The 20625-nt window shown below is 40.1% G+C and overlaps 1 protein-coding gene across 1 annotated transcript; it reads right to left on the bottom strand.

The window, feature by feature from the left end:
* Positions 1–377: 377 nt before the first annotated feature.
* ARF4 (ARF GTPase 4) lies at positions 378–16553 on the bottom strand. The gene is made up of 6 exons (XM_074957722.1): positions 16219–16553; positions 5650–5730; positions 5160–5269; positions 2894–2965; positions 2252–2377; positions 378–1336 (listed from the first exon to the last, which is right to left on the bottom strand). Exons 1-6 carry the CDS (start codon positions 16283–16285, stop codon positions 1250–1252), a joined length of 543 nt encoding a protein of 180 aa, XP_074813823.1. The 5' UTR covers positions 16286–16553; the 3' UTR covers positions 378–1249.
* Positions 16554–20625: the final 4072 nt, after the last annotated feature.

The following is a 20625-nucleotide window of genomic DNA, read 5'->3' as shown; positions in this document are numbered from 1 at the left end:
CTTGTTTGTTGCTTTGCTACTGGAACCCATATTGTACATACAACTATGAAACAGACATGCATGCTTTTTGGGCAGTTTGTATTTGTTTTATTACAATTTTAACTGTTAGTATTTTCATATCTGAACATCTTAAAAGGATTTTTAGATTTACAGCTTCAAAAAAGACACTTACAGAATTATTTAAGCCTTGATGACGATTACCTACTGCACTGTATACAAGTTACCTGCCCATCTTCAGGGACCCTTCCTCGAAAATTGAAAATCTGAGACTTGTGTTCACAAACTACAGAACTCAATTTATGGAAAAAGAATAAGTCTGTCAAATGTTCGTATCAGTTTCACAAATTTAAGATTCAATAAGAGCATACACAAAACTATACATTTTATCATTTTATTAGGAATAATTCCAAGTGGGTTATGAAGAAACTAATCCATTGAGTTTGATGATTTTTCCAAAATTTTTCTTTATGAAGATATGTTCACCAATAAACAGTAAAACTTCAGCAGAACTATTATACACTGGGCGAAAACATTCAGGCTGATACCAAAAGCAACATGCAACATAAAAAGATACAATATAAAGGAAGACAATCTGCTGAATATTAAAAACCACCTCAACATGAGCTCTTTGCAACCAGCACAGAACTATGCTACCCATCAAATCCAATTCACACAAAGGCAAGTTGGGCTGATGGAACCCAAGGTTAATAAAATGTTCCTTAGTGCAGTAGGTCTGAATAGTGTTTTAGAGCATTTTTTTGGCTGGAACAAGTCTTTTTTTGGCAAGGGAAAGAAATAAATATAAATGGAATGCTACATTTTTAAATCAGCAGACTGTCTGAGGAATGAAATAATAAGGTATCAGTAAACTAAGTATCAGTAGCAGGGAGGAAATCTTTAAAAAACATTACTTAATTTATTGGGGCTCAAAATGTATTCAAAACAGATTTTAAAGGTGTCACAACAACTATATTCAGGCATTTAACCTAACAAGGGAAGTAAAAATCAGAAGATACACTTTTTTCCAAGTTAAGGAGTTTGTTTTTTTAAACCCAAGCATATTGCTACTTCTGCAACATATAGCTTGGTAAACAATAATTGGCAACAAAATAAGTTGAAACGCTGTAATATCCTGCCCAAACCCGTTCCAGATACTGTTTAATAACCAAGATGCAAACTAATTTTGTTGTAACAAGCCTAGACCACTTATATCAAACATGTCCCTGGTGAGAAAGTCATCCAGTTTGAGTTAGCGTTTTGAGAGCTCATTTGACAGCCAGTCAAGTCCCTCATACAGACCAGTTCCTTGTGTAGCGCAGGTCGCTTGGACATACCACTGTTAAGGAACAAAAATATAAGATAAAATGAAATGTGAACTTTAAAATACTGAATTCCTACATACTACCAGGGTGTAATTCTTATGGTACAATTTAATGTAGTTTGATCCCAACAAGTATGTTTTTCCAAAACTTATTTCACACCACCACAAAGCCTAACAGTAAGAGAAGATGTTTTCAAGGAAAAATTTTAAATTAGCTATTGGGTTTTGAAGAATCTCCTGCTATGTCTACCACCCAAATACTGACACATTATATTAGTGCACAAGAATCAAAGTGAAACTGAAGATGAATAAAAAGTGTAAAATGTAAAGAAATTTTGTAAATTAAAATTCTTTGTTTTAATCAGGTGCTATTGAGATCACAGGTAAGGAATTTTACTACCTGATTTAACCCTTCTCTTTTTAAAACCAGTTCATAATGACATAAGCCACAGCTGTCAACATGAAGAGGTAAAGTGATGCAAAAAAAATGCAATGAGGAATTATATAAAATAGTGATTTAAAAGCCCCCAACAAAAGTTGTGTGTAGATGAAGCCTCCCTTATATCCTGTAGGACATTTTTATCATAGATTGTTCCCTAAAAACTCTTGGGCACAATTCCATTCTCAGTCTTTCTTCAAAATAACAAACAGAAGAGTAGAGTAAAGCCAACACACAGAGTTAAAACGTGCCCCAAAATATTCAATAGTCTGTAATGGCTGTACCTTCCTATTTAAAAAAGGAATAATGAAGCATTTTATTTGCTCTTGATTACAGAGTTTGTATTTTATATGTCACTCTTTTGTAGAAATAACACTTTGTACATGTCAAATACACATTACATCTTTTCAAGGCGGGGCAAAAAAAATGAAAGCTTAAAACTTAACAGTACATTTGCTTACAAAAAATTTGACTAAAACTTTAGTACTTACAGTTCTGTTACGCAGAGACTGAAGACCTAGTTTATCTGTCATTTCACTGATTGCCATGGCATTTGGCAAGTCTTGTTTGTTCGCAAAAAGCAGTAGCACTGCATCTCGCAACTCATCTTCCTGAAGCTAACAGAATAAGAGACCATGCTAGTTATTTTTCCATTTAATTACTGTAAAAAGCATCTAGAGATGCAATTAAGAAATAAAGGACAAAGTGCTGCAAGCTTTTTCATTCTCACTCTTGAAATCACAGTGAGTAGCTTCTGATTGAGATCATCAAGTACCCATGGTACAAATTCCACTAGTGTAGGTAAAGCAACATTGTTTCAAACAGCAGTTTAGATTTAATTTGTATCGACAGCTCACTGTCAGATTACTTTTCTTTTGGGTTTTACATCCCAAAGGAATTGGGTGAAGTCATTAGTAGTTCTCAACTAGAGTCCACTCATGTTCTAAACAATTTTAGATAAGCAGTGATGAATTATTTGAAAAAAGGTCTACAATACACGTTTTAAGACTTTCTGAAGGTGCAAGGGTTTTGAAATTTCTGCAAAACTGGCATATTCACCATTTGCAGAAAAGCTGACTTGGTAAAGTAAATACAGAAGATGTCAATTCTGTTCCAAAGATATTAATATTTACCATTTTCTGCAGTTCTTCTGCTGCTTCCTGAATTCTCTCTCTGTCATTGCTATCTACCACAAAAATGAGACCCTGCAAAAAGTTAAGCAGCTTTGATAAGTCGCCATAAAACTTAAGCATACAGTGGTGTTCTAAGAAAAAGATTAGATGAATTATTGTGAAGGAGTACAGTTCTGGCTGCTCCCCCTCCAAGAAATGCAAGTTTGAAAAAATAGTAGTCTTTTAATTAACATATACAGAGAAAGATCATGGACTACATGAGGTAGACTCTTCAGTCAGCTAGGTCATCCGCAGACATGACATGAACATACACTGTGAAAATTAAGTGCGGCTACTTAAACAGAAAGGTTTTAAAAACAACACACAAAACCCCCACACACAAACAAGGCTACAATTCCCAGACTGTAGTCTGCATATCAGAATTTTAGGGAAAGATAACTGGCCAAATTGTGATGGTTTTCCTTATTTTCATATGTTCCATTGCACCAAAGACAGCTAGAGATACGTTATCTAGACACTATTAAAAATGTCCTCCACCCTATAAAGCTGAGCGTTCTCAACCCTTTTAAGTATAATTTAGTTTTTAGGAAATGTGTTTTACCAAATGTTCCTAACACCACTTCTGACACTGACATTTCTCTTTTAAAGAGCTTATTCCATACTGCCTTCCACTCCTTCAGGTGGGGATTTTAAGTCTTACAGTTCCAGCCTACCCTCCTCTGAAGAAGCAGATTCTCCCCCTTTGAAGGTCCCTGGTGATGCTTCTATAATAGGTCTGAAGATGTAAGTAGGATAACATATTTAGTCCTCAACTGATATGCTGTGCCAGTCCCTTTGTCTAGTCACATTCCACCACATACTCCTATTTGTACACGCCCCAGGATCATGCCTGTGCTACTGCAGACAGAAGTTTCCTGGCAACAATCCTGCACAAAGCAGAGCAACAAGCATGAATCTCCTCTGCTGCTGGGGTGTATAGAAATGTGATAAATTACTTGTCTTTCCACTAACTACCTAAAAAGCACATTGTAATCCCCTGCAGTGATGACAGAAGCAGTGACGTGAACTTGACATTGCCCAGATCAAACAACCAGCAACACCACCCCAATTAACGGTTTTCCAGGAACATTTTTAGATACTTTATAAGCAAAGGGAGCCCAATAAACAGAACTTGTATTTAAGCATAATGTATAGAATATTCACATGCACATTTTTATACATATTTATTCTACTCTAAGTAAAAATGTATCTTATCTGTCTTCAGTTTGGTTAAAAGAGAAATACCTACAAGGGCAGCTAGGCATTAAACTTACTTCTTTACTTGAAGTCCCTCTTCAGTTTCAGGAGGTTAGCAGACAAAGCATCAAATTTAATGAGGCGAGAAAGTCCATCACATAGCTCAGTGACCCTCTAGCACTTCAAGGAGCAACACTGGCAGGTCCCTCATGGGAATCCCGTCTATCCCAGTCAGACTATATTAAGCTATGTCTACACTAGGAGTACTTTACTGGTATTGGAATTCTTGTATAATGCACCAGCAAAGTGCTCCTAACGTGGATATATCCGAGGGCATGTCTACACTTACCTCCGGAGCGATCGATCCAGCGGGGGTCAATTTATCGCATCTAGTGAAGATGTGATAAATCGACCGCCAAGCGCCCTCCTGTCGACTCTGGTACTCCGCCTACGCTTCTAGCCCTTGTGTGGAGTCGACGGAGGAGCGTCAGCAGTCAACCTACCGCAGTGAAGACACCACGGTAAGTAGCTATAAGTACATCAACTTCAGCTACGTTATTTTTGTAGCTCAAGTTGCGTAGCTTAGACCGACTTGCTCACCGCCACCACCACCCCTGCCCCAGTGTAGACCAGGCCTTAGTGTGGATACAACTATACCAGCAAAACTATTCTTGCACTGGCATAGTAAAATTACAATTCCCCCTTCACCACTTTCCCTTAGAGAAAAAACAAGTACTTGCTAAAAATACAGTTTTGCTGGTATAACTGTATATACACTAGGGGAATCACACCTCTTCACATCCCTGACTGACAATGCTATGATGGCAAAAGTATATAGTGTACACCAGCTAAACAGAAACAAAAAAGCCAAGGATCCTCAGAATTCCAGCAGCTATGGTGGGGACCAACTCATGAGAAGAAAATGGAAATGGTGGCAGACCATTTTCTGGAGATACTGTACACAGTGGTATTCATTTTAATATGAACTTATGTGCAAATTTTTTTACTTGTAAAACATAAGAACTCGTACCTGTGTGTTTTGAAAGTAATGCCTCCAAAGAGGTCTAATTTTATCTTGACCACCAACATCCCAAACTGTGAAACAAATGTTTTTATATTCTACTGTTTCCACATTAAAACCTAAAAAGAAAGAAAAAATGGTTAAATAGTAAATCTGTCAGTTGTCCTCTTAAAAATAGCGACTTCACAAACTTCACTTTCTAAAGAAAGCTAGATGAGCTGTCTTGTGTGTACACACACACACTTTTTTTGTTATGATCAAGAAATTCTCATTTTATGAAATTTGGGACTAAGAGTCCAACTCGATACTAATTTCTATTCTGGGGAACATGTATCTCCCACTACCCCACAAACTAGCTCTTGAAACAAAGGGCCTATAATGAAAAATAGTTAGGTCTTTTCTCCCTCAGGAGAATTGAGGATTGTAAAGTGAATGATTCTGTAGTTCAATTACATTTAACATCAGTAATTCAATGAGAAGCAATCATTAGTTCTCTTACCAATAGTGGGAATTGTGGTGACAATTTCTCCTAGCTTCAGTTTATACAGGATAGTTGTCTTACCAGCAGCATCCAAACCAACTAAAAAAAATTATATATATATATAAAGTTTAATTTTAGTTTCACAGTATTAACTAATTCATGCTCTTGACAAATATTCCACTTAACAACAGGGTGGGGATTCACTTTTCAGTGAGCAACGGGTAAGTTCCTAAATAGCACCCCAAAAAAGGTGGATTCACCAAGTATGTTTCTTTCCTTCCTTCTCCACCCATCACTTGGGGCAGAAGCCAATCAACTAAGAATTCAAGTTTAATACCAGAGTTCCATTCTCCATTTACATGATCGGAAAGCTATGTAACTTTCTTCTTCAGGCATCATGTAAGTTACTGGTACGAGTTTTCATTTGTTTTTAAACAAACTTTGCAGTTTACATGTAAAGGTTTTGCTCTAGCAGGTTTTCATGTATTTGACATGCCTTGCAATATTTTCTAGGCAGCAGCCAGAAGTTCTCTCTCCTCCTTCACTTATTCAGCATCAGATTGGAAGCTACTTTCTTTCTTCTCAAATACAGACCTTGTCTGTTATTGATCCCTTTACTACCTTCAGATCTGGCTACTGCAGCATGCCCCACCTGAGACTACTCTTGATCACTTCAAAGTTTCAGCTAACATGAAATGCAGCAGCTCACTTAGAGCTATTTTACACTACCTCACTACATCAGTGCAGCTGCACCACTGTAATGTATCTGGGGAAGACATGCTATGCCGACAGGAAAGTGCTCTCCTATCAGCATAAATTACTCCACACCTCAACGAGAGGCGGAAGCTATGTCGGTGGGAGAGCATCTCCTGTTGACATAGCACGGTATGGAAACGACTTAAGTTAGAAGTAACTTAAGCCACCCTGTTGAGTGACGTAACACCCCTGAGCGATGCAAGTTACATGAACTCAAGCGGTAGTGTAGACAAGCCCTTAGTGACATTCCATATATGGAGAGCATATAGCACCTGTGCTCCACAGACTACACTGAACCATTTACTTTCTGGAACAATGCAAACTATTTTTTATATAGAAGCCCTACGTGGTTTGTGTCATGGCTACCCATAATACATGTCTCCATACACTATTCTAGTCTACTGGGCTGTTCTGGTTAACTGTCCCCACTTCTGAACTCTGCTCTGGAATTTGCTTCCTTGCTGCTCCAACAAAACTCTAGTTTGTTGACCTTCCAGGCAGACTGTGGTGTGATGTGGGGCTTTTTGTTTGTTTCCTTTTTGAGTTGATTTTTAATTTATTTCTATTTGTACATTTACAAAAATATGTGTGTGTATTTTAAGTGGACATGTACCCTCAGAACTTTAAGAGGAGCAGCTTTTGCAAATAAATATCTGGAAGTCTATCAGGGTGTTTCCAAATACTGTCAGCTGAGTGGATTGATACGTATTTTGAGAAGTATTAGAGTTTAGACTCTGTCCCAGAAAACCAATTCAACACACATTCGGAAATGTATTATGACCTACTGCACATGTCCATGAATAAATGTTATTTAAGAAGTAAACTGCAAGAATGAGTGTTCAATGGGTAAATGCAACAACCATTTTAATTAAAATACCATTTGAGAAACTCAGAGCTTTCAGTAGAACTTTGGGAACACTTTTCTCAAACAAACAAAAATGAGAGAACTAAAAAAAAAAACCAAACAGAAAAACTCTTTTTGGTAGTATCAGCGTACTCAGCAACCTTTTCTTATATTACTATACCCATACTCCAATACTGTAGCATTTTTTGAACTAATGTCTTACTTGCTATTTTTGTAGCCGTCCTGCACTCCGTATTGGGGGTTTGACATCAAGCTGTACACTGATAAATAAGGCAGTTTTCATAGTGTTGCAATATAATGTAATTTCAGATTACTCAACCACTTATGCAGAATGAAACCAGACCCTTAAAAACCTCTTCCTTCTCAAAGCATGCTAACTGCTTAATTACAGTATATTTTCCATTTGCAAAACCTCCCTATATAAGTGTCTTACAGTATTTTAGACATTTATGAATATAGTGATATTATACAAATTAATGTATTTACAGTTTGAGAAGAAAATATTTAAGAATATCAACTGCTTTCATTGATCTTGGAATCTGTAAAGCCAAAAGGCCATGTATTATACTTTTGTCAAAAAGACTTCTTTAGGTAAAAGAAAATTCTCAAAATTCCATTTTAAGAGCTCTCTAAATGTGTTTTTGTGATTTCTAAATGCTTGCCCTTCAGAATGCCAATATTCCACCCCTACCCACTCCTCTAGATGATTAGCTACAATAGTAGGTGGCACTGAAATAGTTCTATGAACCTGCAAAGTTTAAAACTGCCAATTTTGTTTCAGCATTTTTCCTACAACAGTGAAGTGTTGGGTAACATTCAAACGGGGACTCTATAAAGGAGCAACTGTCAATTCTTCAAATGTATCACCTGTACCGAAATAATGACTAACAACCCAAGGTATCGCTGTCCAAGACTGACCTCTCAGAGTATGTCTACATTGCAATTAAATACCCACAGCAGGCACGAATCATGGGGCTTGGGCTGTAGGGCTATAAAACTGCAGTGTAGATGTCCAGCCTCAGGCTAGAGCCTGGGACCCTACCCCCTCACAGGGTCCCAGACCGCTGGCTCCAGCCCAAGGCTGGATATTTACACTGCAGTTTTATAGCCCCATGAGCCCAAGCCTCATGAGCCTGAGCCAGCTGACCTGAGCCAGACACAGGTCTTTAAATTGCAGTACAAACAGACGTTCAGACCTCAGCCGCTTTACTGAGCATTTCGAAATGGAAGAGAAGATACCTGGACCTTCAGAGAAGCCACATATGAAACACACGCATAATACTTGACTGCCTCTTGAAGCCTTAATATAACAGAAAAGATGGAATTTACTCCATGAAAATTAAGATTATGTAGAGAAGGGTAGCCAGTTCAAAATATATACTTGAATTCCTCAAAAACTATAACATCTGTTAAGGCAAATGGCTCATCAGTAAGTTTGACAACCTTGAAAAACAAACAAGAAGCTAAACTCAGTGGTCAGGAAATGCCAATGCTCACTTAAGAAATGCGGGGTTTTTTTTGTAAACCCAAACTCAGTTATATGATCAACTCATCTTAAAAAAAAAAAAAAAAAAAAAAAAAAAAGTTTCCAGCTCTTACAGTAGCAGAAAAATAATAAAACTTTAAAAATGTGACCCACTTGTATCCTAAAGACTCAAAACCCAGAAGGCAAATAAATCAAACTCAACATTTTTCAAAGTCTCATGATTTACAACAAGATCATTCTTTTGTGAGTACCTACTCTTTATGCAAGTTCTTGGAGTTGGCAATACTGGAATGTCAAGAAGGAATCTTGTATGCTCACACGTGTGAAAGATAACCAACCATGATGAAAAATGCTCTGTAGCATACTAGGAGAGAAATACCAACACCAAGAACAGGCCTTACCCGCAAGTCTTTGAACAAAGGACTTAAAGATTTCCAGGAACTTTCACGGTGAAAATATAAGCATTTACATGAATACAGAAGAAATCACAATATGGCAGTAAAACAGGTTCCCAGTTCAAATGCCAAGAAGTTTTATTGGATAATTATCAGTTTAGCAAAGCTAGAAGTCTAAAAGTTTGCATTATTGCCAGCCCCCTCACCAATATAGCCAACCCCTGTCCTCAAAACTTCCTTATTACAAGCTGCAAATAAATTATTCCCCTTTTAGATTTTTAAATAACTTTTAAAAGTATCAAATCACATAATTTGAACAGTTATGATTTACTACATATTTCAGCTAAGATGCATTTTTTTTTTAACTAAAAAAATTGGCAATTTACATGTTACCATGTGCCAATTTCTTAAGAGTGCTTCAGTATTCAGCTTTCTAAAACAAATTATTCAGTCCCACCATTTGCAATTGTTCTTATTCTCCTAAGAGACTGAAATGTATTTACCACCACATTTGATTTATAGGATTTTTACATTTGATGAGTATATTTTTAAACTTGTCCTCTATCAAATTATAGGTAAGTCAACTGTTTGTCACAAAAGGTGATAGTTAAGAATTCCAATTAACAACTCTCCCAAGTTTACATGAAAAAAAAACTCTGACATTCCCCAACACCAAGTCATAAATCAGAAACATATAACCAAGATACAAAATAATCTGAAAGAGAAAGGATTCTTTTCCAGAAATATTAACTTTTAGCTCTTTCTCCCACTAAGGTTTAATGTAATCTCAACACAATACAAGTGTGTTGACAGTTGTTTATGAAGTCCTGAGACAGAGCCGTTCAGATAGTAATTAAGGGTCACATGGCAAGTACAGCTTTGCCCTTGCACCTATTTGATCTTGAAATGGGTAAAGTAGGTAGGCATTACAAGAACCCCGCCCCACTTTACTTATAGTTTCTTCAAGTCACTTATAAATCCCAGGCTTGCAGTGCACTTCTCCCAGGAACTCCACTCTGCTAGCCACCTTTACATCCCCATGGTACCTGCATAAGTGCTAGCACCATACTTACTTACAGCTCTCATGGTTGTATGCATGATAAGCAACTCCTCTGAACTGTTTGAAAGAATTATACAGATTACTTACAACTGTCTGGTTGGAATGTTACATTTTCCTCTACTTCCTTTAAGCATTTCTCCAAAGTTATTTTTGGCCCTTTCTTCTGAAATTTGCTTGTTCTGGAGCTATTAAACTAACTGCCTATATATCTGCATTCAGTTCCCTCTACAGACTCACATGGACTCAGTGTTAAAATAATCTCAAACTGTTCTTTTCAGCCAACCAAATTCCACTGCCTAAAGCTAAGTGCCCTCCAAAAAGATTTTATCACCACATTGTATTTTACACCATTCTACTATTCTATATCCTAAAAGAGATAGTAGTTTTGCCCTGTGGGTAAATTCTTCATTTTTTAAATCCAGCCTAAGCCACCTGGACATGGCATACCTGTGATCTAAACATGAACAAAGCTTTACTCAAGTAACCACAAAATTTAGGGATTGATTTTTAAATGGAATATATTCAAGAACATTACACTGTGGAAGCCAGACTCAGATTTCCCAAGAAGCTGGAACTATGTTCCAAATTCATATTCATATGAATCATCTGTGATTCATATTCACAGATAAGAAAAATTCTGAAATTTTAATTTTAAACATTGATATAAACAAGTTCTACCTTGTAATTTCTTCATTATGTTTTACAGGGGCTGTTACAAACAAACAATTCATGCCCTTGATTTGTGGCTTGGCTTGTTAATGTGGCTATTTATAGGTTTGTAGGTTGTGTTTTTTGGTAAATTACAGGTTTGTTACTATTCAACCACACAGGTGGGATTCCCAAAACCCCCAAAAGGAATTGTCCTTGTGTTTGAAATAGTCTGTTTCCCTGTCACTTAGCAGCTTAATATTTGAAAAGCTAATATGCCTCTCGGAAGATGGATGTTTTGGCAATCTATTCTCTCAGAGATGATAGATAGTTGCATAGCCATACTAACAGGTGATGAATATAGTGACATGATATAATTATGATTCTGCAAGGTGCAATATGAAGAAAAACATGGGTATATATTAACACGTTACTGAAAGACCTTGGACTATGGACTAAAAGTAACACTGGGACCAAGGAATATCTGAACTGTAACCCCTGCCCTACGCAGTTCAACTATGTTAAATTATTTAACCCAATATCTCAGCTGTCTCCTTCCCCCTCACCCATATCTGTAAAATGGAGTTGGAATTGTGCTTTCCCTTCCTCACACACAAGAATATAAATGGTTGGTCAGCCCTTTAAAATATAGAGATATATAAACATGCAAAGTATTAATATTTATCTATGGGGCAATTATGATTTTTAAGCAGCTTTGTAAATCCACTTGTGACATAATGCACTATTGACTATTATCCTCCTAATCATAAATTTAGTTAGGGGTTGCCATTAGGAGATTATTGTATCTTTTTTTAGGGCTGTCAAGCAATTTTAAAAAGTTAACAGCGTGATTAAACAATAATAGAATACCATTTATTTAAATATTTTTGGTGTTTTCTACATTGTCCAACTTTAGAGCCTACAAGTCCAAACAGTCCTACTTCTTGTTCAGCTAATCGCTCAGACAAATAGGTTTGTTTACATTTGCAGAAGATAATGCTGCACGCTTCTTATTTACAGTGTCACCTGAAATTGAGAACAGGCGTTCGCATGACACTGTGGTAGCCGATGCCGCAAGATATTTACGTGCCAGATGCGCTAAAGTTTATGTCCCTTGATGCTTCAACTACCATTCCAGAGGACGTGCGTCCATGCTGATGACAGGTTCTGCTCAATAACAATCCAAAACAGTGTGGAACGACACATGTTCATTTTCATAATCTGAATCAGATGCCAACTGCAGAAGGTTGATTTTCTTTTTTGGTGGTTAGGATTCTGTAGTTTCCGCATTGGAGTGTTACTCTTTTAAGACTTCTGAAAGCATGTTCCACACTTCATCCCTCTCAGGTTTTGGAAGGCACTTCAGATTCTTAAACTTTGGGTCAAGTGCTGAAGCTATCTTTAGAAAACTCACATTGTACCATCTTTGTATTTTGCCAAATCTGCAGTGAAAGTGTTCTTAAAACGAACGTGTGCTGGGTCACCATCCGAGACTGCTATAACATGAAATATATGGCAGAATGCGGGTAAAACAGAGCAGGAGACATACAATTCTCCCCCCAAGGAGTTCAGTCACACATTTAATAAATGCATTTTTTTTTTTTTTTTAAACGAGCATCATCATCATGGAAGCATGTCCTCTGGAATGATGGCCGAAGCATGAAGAGGCATACGAATCTTTAGTGGAACTGGCACGTAAATATCTTGCGATGCCAGCTACAACAGGTATCATGCAAACGCCTGTTCTCACTTTCAGGTGACACAGTAAATAAGAAGCAGGCAGCATTACCTCCCATAAATGTAAAACAAACTTGTTTCTCTTAGTGATTGGCTGAACAAGAAGTAGGACTGTGCGGACTTGTAGGTTCTAAAGTTTTACATTGTTTTGAAGTGCAGTTATGCTAAAAAAAAAAACCCACTATATTTGTAAGTTGCACTTTCATGATAAAGAGATTGCAAGACAGTACTTATATTAGGTGAATTGAAAAATACTATTTCTTTTGTTTATCATTTTAACGGTGCATATATTTATAATAAAAAATAATATAAAGCAAGCACAGTACACTTTGTATTCTGTGATGTAACCAAAATAGATACATTTGAAAAATGTAGAAAAAGATCCTAAAATATTTAATAAATTTCAATTAGTATTCTATTGTTCAACAGTGTGATTAATAGTTTTAATCGCACTTCTTTTTTTGAGTTAATTGCATGAGTTAACTGTGATTAATTGACAGCCCTAATCTTTTTAAAAAATTTTGTTCTTTGCTTACACCATAAAATTAGTAAGCTTGTAAAATATGTGATGAAGTGCAAAGTATTAAAAAACTCGTATCCACTCAGAAACACGAGGTATGTGCCATGACTCTGGATTAACTCTGTAAAAGTTAGTGTTTTATAGATGTTCGCAGAAGTATTAGAGTAAAAGAAAGTTGCTTACAATACTTCTGTCATTATTATGATGTTTGAAGTAAATTACATACAAACACTGAACAAATGTTTATTTTCTAACACACAATAAACAAATCTATTTTTAGAAAAAGTAATTTCACTCAGGTAAAGGAAATAGACTGACACAGCTCTGGAGACTGAAATCATATCTATCTGAAACACAAGTGGCAGCAATTAAAAATCCTACCCTCCTACCACACAGTCCAGCCCATGTGCCAAAATTGAGTCAAAATCACTTTTGAGGCAGAAACTAATTTAGTCTTTTTAAAGTTAGACTGAATAGATAAGGAGAAGATACCAATAGGGGTGCAAATTATGATGTGGACACCTGCTTACAAATATCTCCTTCCTTCCTTCCATACTACAAATACAACTGTCTCAAAGGAGCTTGTCATAACACTGTTTGTAGTGTTGAAGCATCTAACCAGGTTTCATAACCAAGCTAAAACCTTAAACAGGTTCTGTCTATACTGCATAATGAAAATATGTAGTAACCATGTCCCCTGACCCACTTGTATTTGTAGGGTAGTCAAACCCTTAAAAACCATGACAGGAAAAATAAAAACAAACAAACAAACAAAACAAACAAAAAAAAAACCAACCTCATTTGATGTTGTCCAAACAGCTACTGGATGGTCTGACTCATTAGTTTGTATCTGTGTTAGAGCTGAACTAATTACTACGGATAAAGTGTCTGAAGTGCTATGAACTATTATCGTCTCAAGAACACAGTTTGTTCTTGTATTCTCATCATTCTGCAAGAGTAAAAACAATAGTGCTACAAGTGTCAATATTTATCTTACAACCATCTTTTCCAAGGTTTCATACCTAGTCATTTAGAGTTGTATATGAGAAGTCAGCTTGACATGCTAGTAGTTCTCTTAAAAAAAAGATTTTTACTGTATATTTACTATGTTGTTTATAGAGAGGCAAAAATTACATTAAAGGATACAGTGATCTCAGGTTTAAATTCTTATTTTAAGTAATTAAAATATCAACAAATTTAAGCACTGCCAAAAAAAAAAAAAAAAAAGCTGCTACACAAGTGTTGGTGAAATGTCAACTGGTGTATACTGGCTTTCATATCCTATGAATACAGAATCATTTTCCAGGGTTGGGGTGGGTATTTATTCTTGATGTCAGTAGGTCTGCTATACATACGCATAGCACATTAGGTGATTATTACCTCTTGTTTCTCACGCATATCCAAACATTTTTAGGGCCCAAATTGATATGCCAACAGTTAGAAGCCAATTCCATTTTCAGTTCTTTAGCCAACAAAAGTTTGATGCGGTGCAAAGGCAATGGATTGAGCCATGGTAAAAGAAGCTCTCTTTATATTACTCAACTGCAACCCCTCCTGCTAATTAAAGACCAACTGATAGGCACTGAAAAAAGCCCCATTCACCTAGCTGGACAATTGTAGGAAAAGGAGTGTATAAAGCTGGGTATGGGAGGAAAGGAAACATTGAATACAGCTTGGTTTGAACTGTTACACACATAGGCGCGGGAACTAGATGTGCTGTTGCACCCCCAGTTTTTATGCGAGGTCCTGTCAGCCACCCCTCACCCAGGATCCCAGGGCTGCCGGCCCAGCACTCCGCTCCTGGCCCGCACCTAGGGTCCTGACAGCCGCCGGCCCCACACGCAGGGTCCCAGCCTTGGCCCTCTTACCCCTGGCCGTGCCCCCCACCTCTGGGGGTATGCAGGGGCATGGACAAGAGTAAGTGGGTAGTGAGCTAACAAGTTTGGGGTGGGGACCATGACCTTTCAGCACCCCCCCTGTAAAAAATGTTCCAGTGCCACTGGTTACACAGTACATTTCAGAAGAGCCACAACGTAACTGTGGTCAGACAGTGGCCTAATAAAACTAACTAGATACAAAAAGTTGTATTTTTATAATCCTATATGCAAGATACACCAGAATTTGTGATTAAAGGCAACATTCTTTCTCAGAACAAAATGAGCAAAGATGGCTGAATTCCTGGAAATTAATGCTTTCTGTTTAGCAGTCAAATTCTGGAGCTCTTAGGATACATTAACACACTTGGTCCTGTCACATCATGATAAAAACAGCCACATTGCTTAAACTGTGATAGGTAAAGGGACTAGATTTTGAGGGAGATCTTCTTAATTCACCTTCACCAGATTTGCATGCACACATGGGAGATGGGGGTGGGGACACATGCAAATCCAGTGAACTCCTAGAACTGAGGAGACATTCCTCAAATATCAAATCCTTTCACAAAATGATCAGATATGGCATTTACCTGTTACAGTTTCACATTCTTTTTACAGTCTGTGCTTATTTTATAGTGTGTGGGCCCACACACAGTGCTAAATAACCCCTACCGTGGCTACAAGCCTCAGGGAGGGTGGGAGCAGGGTGTAGGACGTTTTCTAATAAAAAGACTAAAAATCTCCCACCAACAGCACTGTGGGGTGGGTAGATAAAGAAAATAAAGGGAAGAGCACACAGCCCCTCCCTCCCACCCACCCAAGCTCATTCACTTGAGGCCGTTCAGTTTCCACTAGCCCCATGCCCACGCATAGAGGCAGGGAGTTGGTTGGGAGAAGGCGCAGGCCCGAGGAGACAGACACACACGCACCCACGGCGGGGCAAGAGGTCAGGTCACGGCAGGAGGGTACCCAGGCCTGAAGGGCGCAGACAGACAGACGCTTCCTCCCACCCCGTAGTCCTGCACCGGTGTAGCCGGCTCGCAAGCCCCAGGCCGCTTCCTACAGCGTCCCCAACAGCCACACGGAACATCCCCCCTCCCCCCGCAGGCGCCCAGCCGCGTCTACACGAGAGAGGCCGAGTAACGGCAAGCAGGGGGCGGCGGATGCGGCGAGCGCGGCCCGAGAGGCCGGGATCCCTCAGGCGACGGAAGACAGGGCCGGGCGGGTCCGGGGGTCTCTCTCTTACCCATGAGGATGCGCATCTGCTTCTTGCCGAAGAGACGTGAAAAGAGCGAGGAGATGGTGAGGCCCATGGCGGCTCGGGCTGGGCGGCGGCGAGCAGGCGGAGTGTGTGCGCGGCAGCGGTTTATGCCCCCAAGCCGGTCTCTCCTTTCAGATCCTTCCGCGGGGTCTCAGCCCAGCAACTGCTGGCGGCGGCGACTGCTGCTGCTCTTGTGTCCGGGGGAGCCTCGCTCGCTCTCTGCCACGTCACGCTCGCCACCACGGCCGCCCCCAGCTCCAACGCGGACAAAATCACGTCATGCTCGCCACATCCCCACTGCAGCGCCACCACCCGCCCTTGACCCGGACAAACCCTCCGAACAGAGACTGACTACAACTCCCAGCGTGCTATACGCCAGGTGCTCGTCGATAGCTTCATTTCGTTGGCGTAGGGCATGATGGGAGATGCAGTCCCAGGTCCCTCAGCTCCCCGCCTTCCTTGGCCTGAGTAGAGCGTGGCGTGCTGGGAACTGTAGTCCCTCTCTGCGCCGCACTGTGTGCTTGGGGCTGTAGTCTCCGTGCCCTAGGCTGCGGCCCAGGGTGTCAGTGGTTATACAGGGCCACCTCTAGAGCGTGCTCGGGGCTCTGCTCATTCTCTCTCCCAGTGGGGTTGCGTGGGCCTAACCCATGGCCCCCTAGCCACCGCCCTTTCTGGGAAGAAGGGTTTGGCAGCATGGCTCTCACAGAGACTAATCCTGCTGCCCTCAGGTTAACACTCAGCACTAGGGTGATCCGGTGTCCCGATTTCAGAGGCACAATCCCGGTCTCTGGGTCTTTTTCTCACATAGGCACCTATTACCCCCCCGTCCCAATTTTTGACACTTGCTATCTGGTCAGCCTACTCAGCACCCAAATAGTTGCACTGCTGAGAAGATAAGGAACACCTCAAACCAGGGCACAAGGCAGCAAATGTGCAAGGACTTAGAGTAGAATCAACTGAACCATATTCCCAAATAGAGCAGAAATATTTTGACTGTATCAATACATGATATCTAAGGCTATGTTTATGTCAGGGACAGGGCCCTGACAGCATTCCAGCGACAGGTGACAGCATCCTGAGGAGGCCCTCAGGGTTTCAACTATGGGCGACAGCCTTGTGTGGGTGGGGAGGGGGATGCCTCAGGCAAGCGGCTAGGGGTATCCCGTTTTCTCTTTGGGAAATATGGTCATCCTTCACCTCCTAGACACCATGAGCTGAGGCTTCCAGCTGCTGCAGGCAGAAGGGGAACCCCACAGCTCGCAGCCACCATAGAGACGGGGGAAACCATGGAGTCGCAGCAGAAAAAGTCACAGACAGGTCACGGCTTCTGTAAATTTTTGTTTATTGCCTGTGACCTGTCCGTAACTTTTACTAAAAGTAACCAGAACAAAATTTTAGCCTTACTGATATATATAGGGCAGGTTTTAGCCAAGGAACATATGTTAAGCATGTACTGACTCATGAATTAAAAATAACATATTTAGGCCTGATTTTTAGGTCCAACAAACCCCTGTTTCATCAGGATTAAAGAGTGGGACAAAGATGCCCTTGTATTACCTTTGTGCCTCCCCCATTCTGGTACTTGGCCCTAACATGAATAAGAAAATCTAAGGACTGCTCTAATTTACACTTGGCTGCCAATAGTCTCTAAGAGTCATTGAGGCAATACCACATCTGAGAGCTTTTACACTGGCTTTTTGGTACCCCGAGAACACTCCTCCAGCTGAGGTATTCCCCAGCAGCCAGGTCCATGTCTTTAGAGCTCCCTTTACATGTTGTAAAAAGACCACAACATAACAAAGACATTTACTCAGCAGGTATATGAAACACAGTTGACTCTTCAGTAATGATTAAATCAAATTCAAAATGAATAAAATTTTAAAAGTAAGTTTGTATAGCACATTATTTTGTTTTTTTTTCTCTTCCTAAACTCAGCGCCGGTGTTAGGGGGTTAGTAAGCAGGGCGATCACCTCAGGCCCCACACCACAGGGCTTAGCCTTCGGCTTCAGCCCCGGATAGCAGGGCTCGGGCTTCGGCTTCAGCCCCAGGTGGCAGGGCTTGGGCTTCAGAAACATTGCAGATGTGTGAGCAGGTTAAGGAGGCAGGGTAGGGAGCCCCCCTCCTTAGTTTCTGCTCTGGGTCCTAGCAAGTCTAATGCAAGCCCTGTCTATTCTGCACTTTTCCTACTGTCTTGATGAATCTCTCCCCTGCCCACGTTGTCTTTCTCCCCTGCTCCATTTTGTGTCTACATTGCTCCTCTCCTCCAGTCTCATAATCTCTTTTCCTCTGAGCCACTTTTATTCTCAGACTCCCCCCATGGCCACAGAGTCCTGTGATCTCCCAGACTCTTTCCCCGCCTCCAGGGTCTTGCTCCACCAGTTGCCACTTAATTCTGTTAGGCCCTCATGTCCAATCAGCTTCCTCCAATGTTCCTGAGTTGTTGATGCTCTTTCCACATACAAAGAGGACTAAAGGGAACAGGGTCTTTCTTTCCACATTTTTCACCTTTTCTAGGTTCTCTGTGCTTTACACTCAGATTTTCTGCGTTGTTTGTCCTGCCATTTTGCCAACTGCGTGTGGCCGGTCCCCCACATTTTCTTCTCATGCATCTCTGCTCAACTTTACTTCGCCTGTCTCTTTGGTGACCACATTCCCACTTCTAAAGTGCAATTCCAGGACAACTATGCAGATGCTTATCCCCAACACTTCCTTGCTGAATCCCAGATGCAGCCTCCCACCTTTGACCTTTTAAAAGGTACAAGGGAGAAATCATGGGGAAACGCTTTTGTTTTAGAATCCTGAATTGCCCATGCCCTGGAACGCCCTTGCTTCCCACCTCCTCTCCCCAACCTCTGAGCAACGTCACTGCCCCACCACCCTCAATTCCCTCATCTCTTTGAGCACCCTCACTTTCCCATACTCTGACCCCCTTCCCTCACCACCTGCTGCATCTGTGCTGGCCAGCCATTCTTCTGGCTGCTTTAGCTCTTGGAGAAGACTTCACTTCTAGGAATCCTTGAAACCTAAAACTCATAACTCAACTGGGAGCTCCATTTACTCAGACTAGTGGCTTTCAGAGACATTTGGTGTCCTCCACCCCCCACAAGCTCATTCACTTGAGCCCATTCAGTTTTCCACTAGCCCCATACCCACACAGAAAGGCAGAGAGAGTTGGTTGGGAGAAGGCACAGGCCTGGTGGGGTGGAGGGGGGGGGAAGATAGTCACACATGCACCCACAGCAGGGTAGGGAGTCGGGTCACAGCAGAAGGGTACCCAGGCCTAAAGAGCAGAGATAGACAGAGAGTGCTTCAACTGAGGTTTCACCAGTACTGAACAGACCAGAACAATTACCTCCTGTGTCTTTCATATGACACTCCTGTTAATACACTGCAAAACTACATTAGCTATGTTTAAACATTAGTTTATATATATTTAAAATTGCAGGATGAAAATCTAGGATGAAATACTGGTCCCACTGAAGTCAACGGCAAAACTTGCATGGACTTCAGTTGGGCCAGGATTTCACCCTTTACATTTTAGAGCTCATCTTCCAGGAATTTCCTCCATTATGAAACATTTTAAAGCTACCATTTTTGAATATTTAAATAGTTTACAGCTGCCTTAGGGGTAAAAGAACTTTGTAAAAAATCACAGATGAAATCAAGAACCTCAATCTCCGATGACAGGCTCATATAATGGGTAACTACAGTAAATATTCCCTAATGAAAACAGTATAGGGTAGTTGCACATTTTTTACCTTTGAAGAATAATCAAGCTTTATTGGGCTTCTAAGTAGCAGCAAGAAATTACTAAATGAAGAAACTTTATTTTAAAATTATTCCAATACATACATTTCACCTCGCATATTGCCTAACGACAGAAGGAACATGCTCCAGCAGTAGGGATTCAAGGTGCGAAACGCAGACATGGCTTAAAGTTCAAATATAAAGGGCAAAAATGTAAAATCATGCTGCTCTGAATAACAAAGGTAAAATATTTTTTTTAAAAGTTAAAACAATTAATTTGTTCAAAATTTAAAATTGTAACTAAAAAAAAAATCTATTTTAATTTATTGCTGTGGGCTTCTGTCTGTACTGTGGGTGCTTTGGTTCAAGGTAGAGATAGTAACCAATGAAGTCCAGATCCAGATTTCCTCAGAGTTTTACAGTGCACAGTCTGAGGCTTTAGTCCATGCCCATCTCTTGTTCAAATCACTCAGTCTTTAATCTCATGAAAGCTGTATGCTCAGCTAAATTTAGGGGAGTTAAATGCCCTGCACAGTAACAAAGAAACACTAAAATTACTTCCCTTCAGACCCCAAGGCTCTCATGTTCTTGCACTAGTTGGGGTGCTCTTAGGTTCTGCAGAGAAGTCAGAGACTTGCCCATTC

The sequence above is a fragment of the Natator depressus genome, chromosome 7 (assembly GCF_965152275.1).
Source record: "Natator depressus isolate rNatDep1 chromosome 7, rNatDep2.hap1, whole genome shotgun sequence".
Classification (NCBI taxonomy): domain Eukaryota; kingdom Metazoa; phylum Chordata; order Testudines; family Cheloniidae; genus Natator; species Natator depressus.
Note: the sequence above shows the minus strand (reverse complement) of the source record. Positions and strands in the feature narration are given on the sequence as shown.

Coding starts and splice junctions, on each gene's coding strand:
- ARF4 (XM_074957722.1), bottom strand. CDS start 16,285: ATGGGCCTCACCATCTCCTCGCTCTTTTCACGTCTCTTCGGCAAGAAG. Junction 2,966..5,159: donor ATTACTTTCAAAACACACAG/GTACGAGTTCTT, acceptor AACTTTTTGCAG/GGTCTCATTTTTGTGGTAGA. Junction 2,378..2,893: donor CAGAAGAACTGCAGAAAATG/GTAAATATTAAT, acceptor TTATTCTGTTAG/CTTCAGGAAGATGAGTTGCG.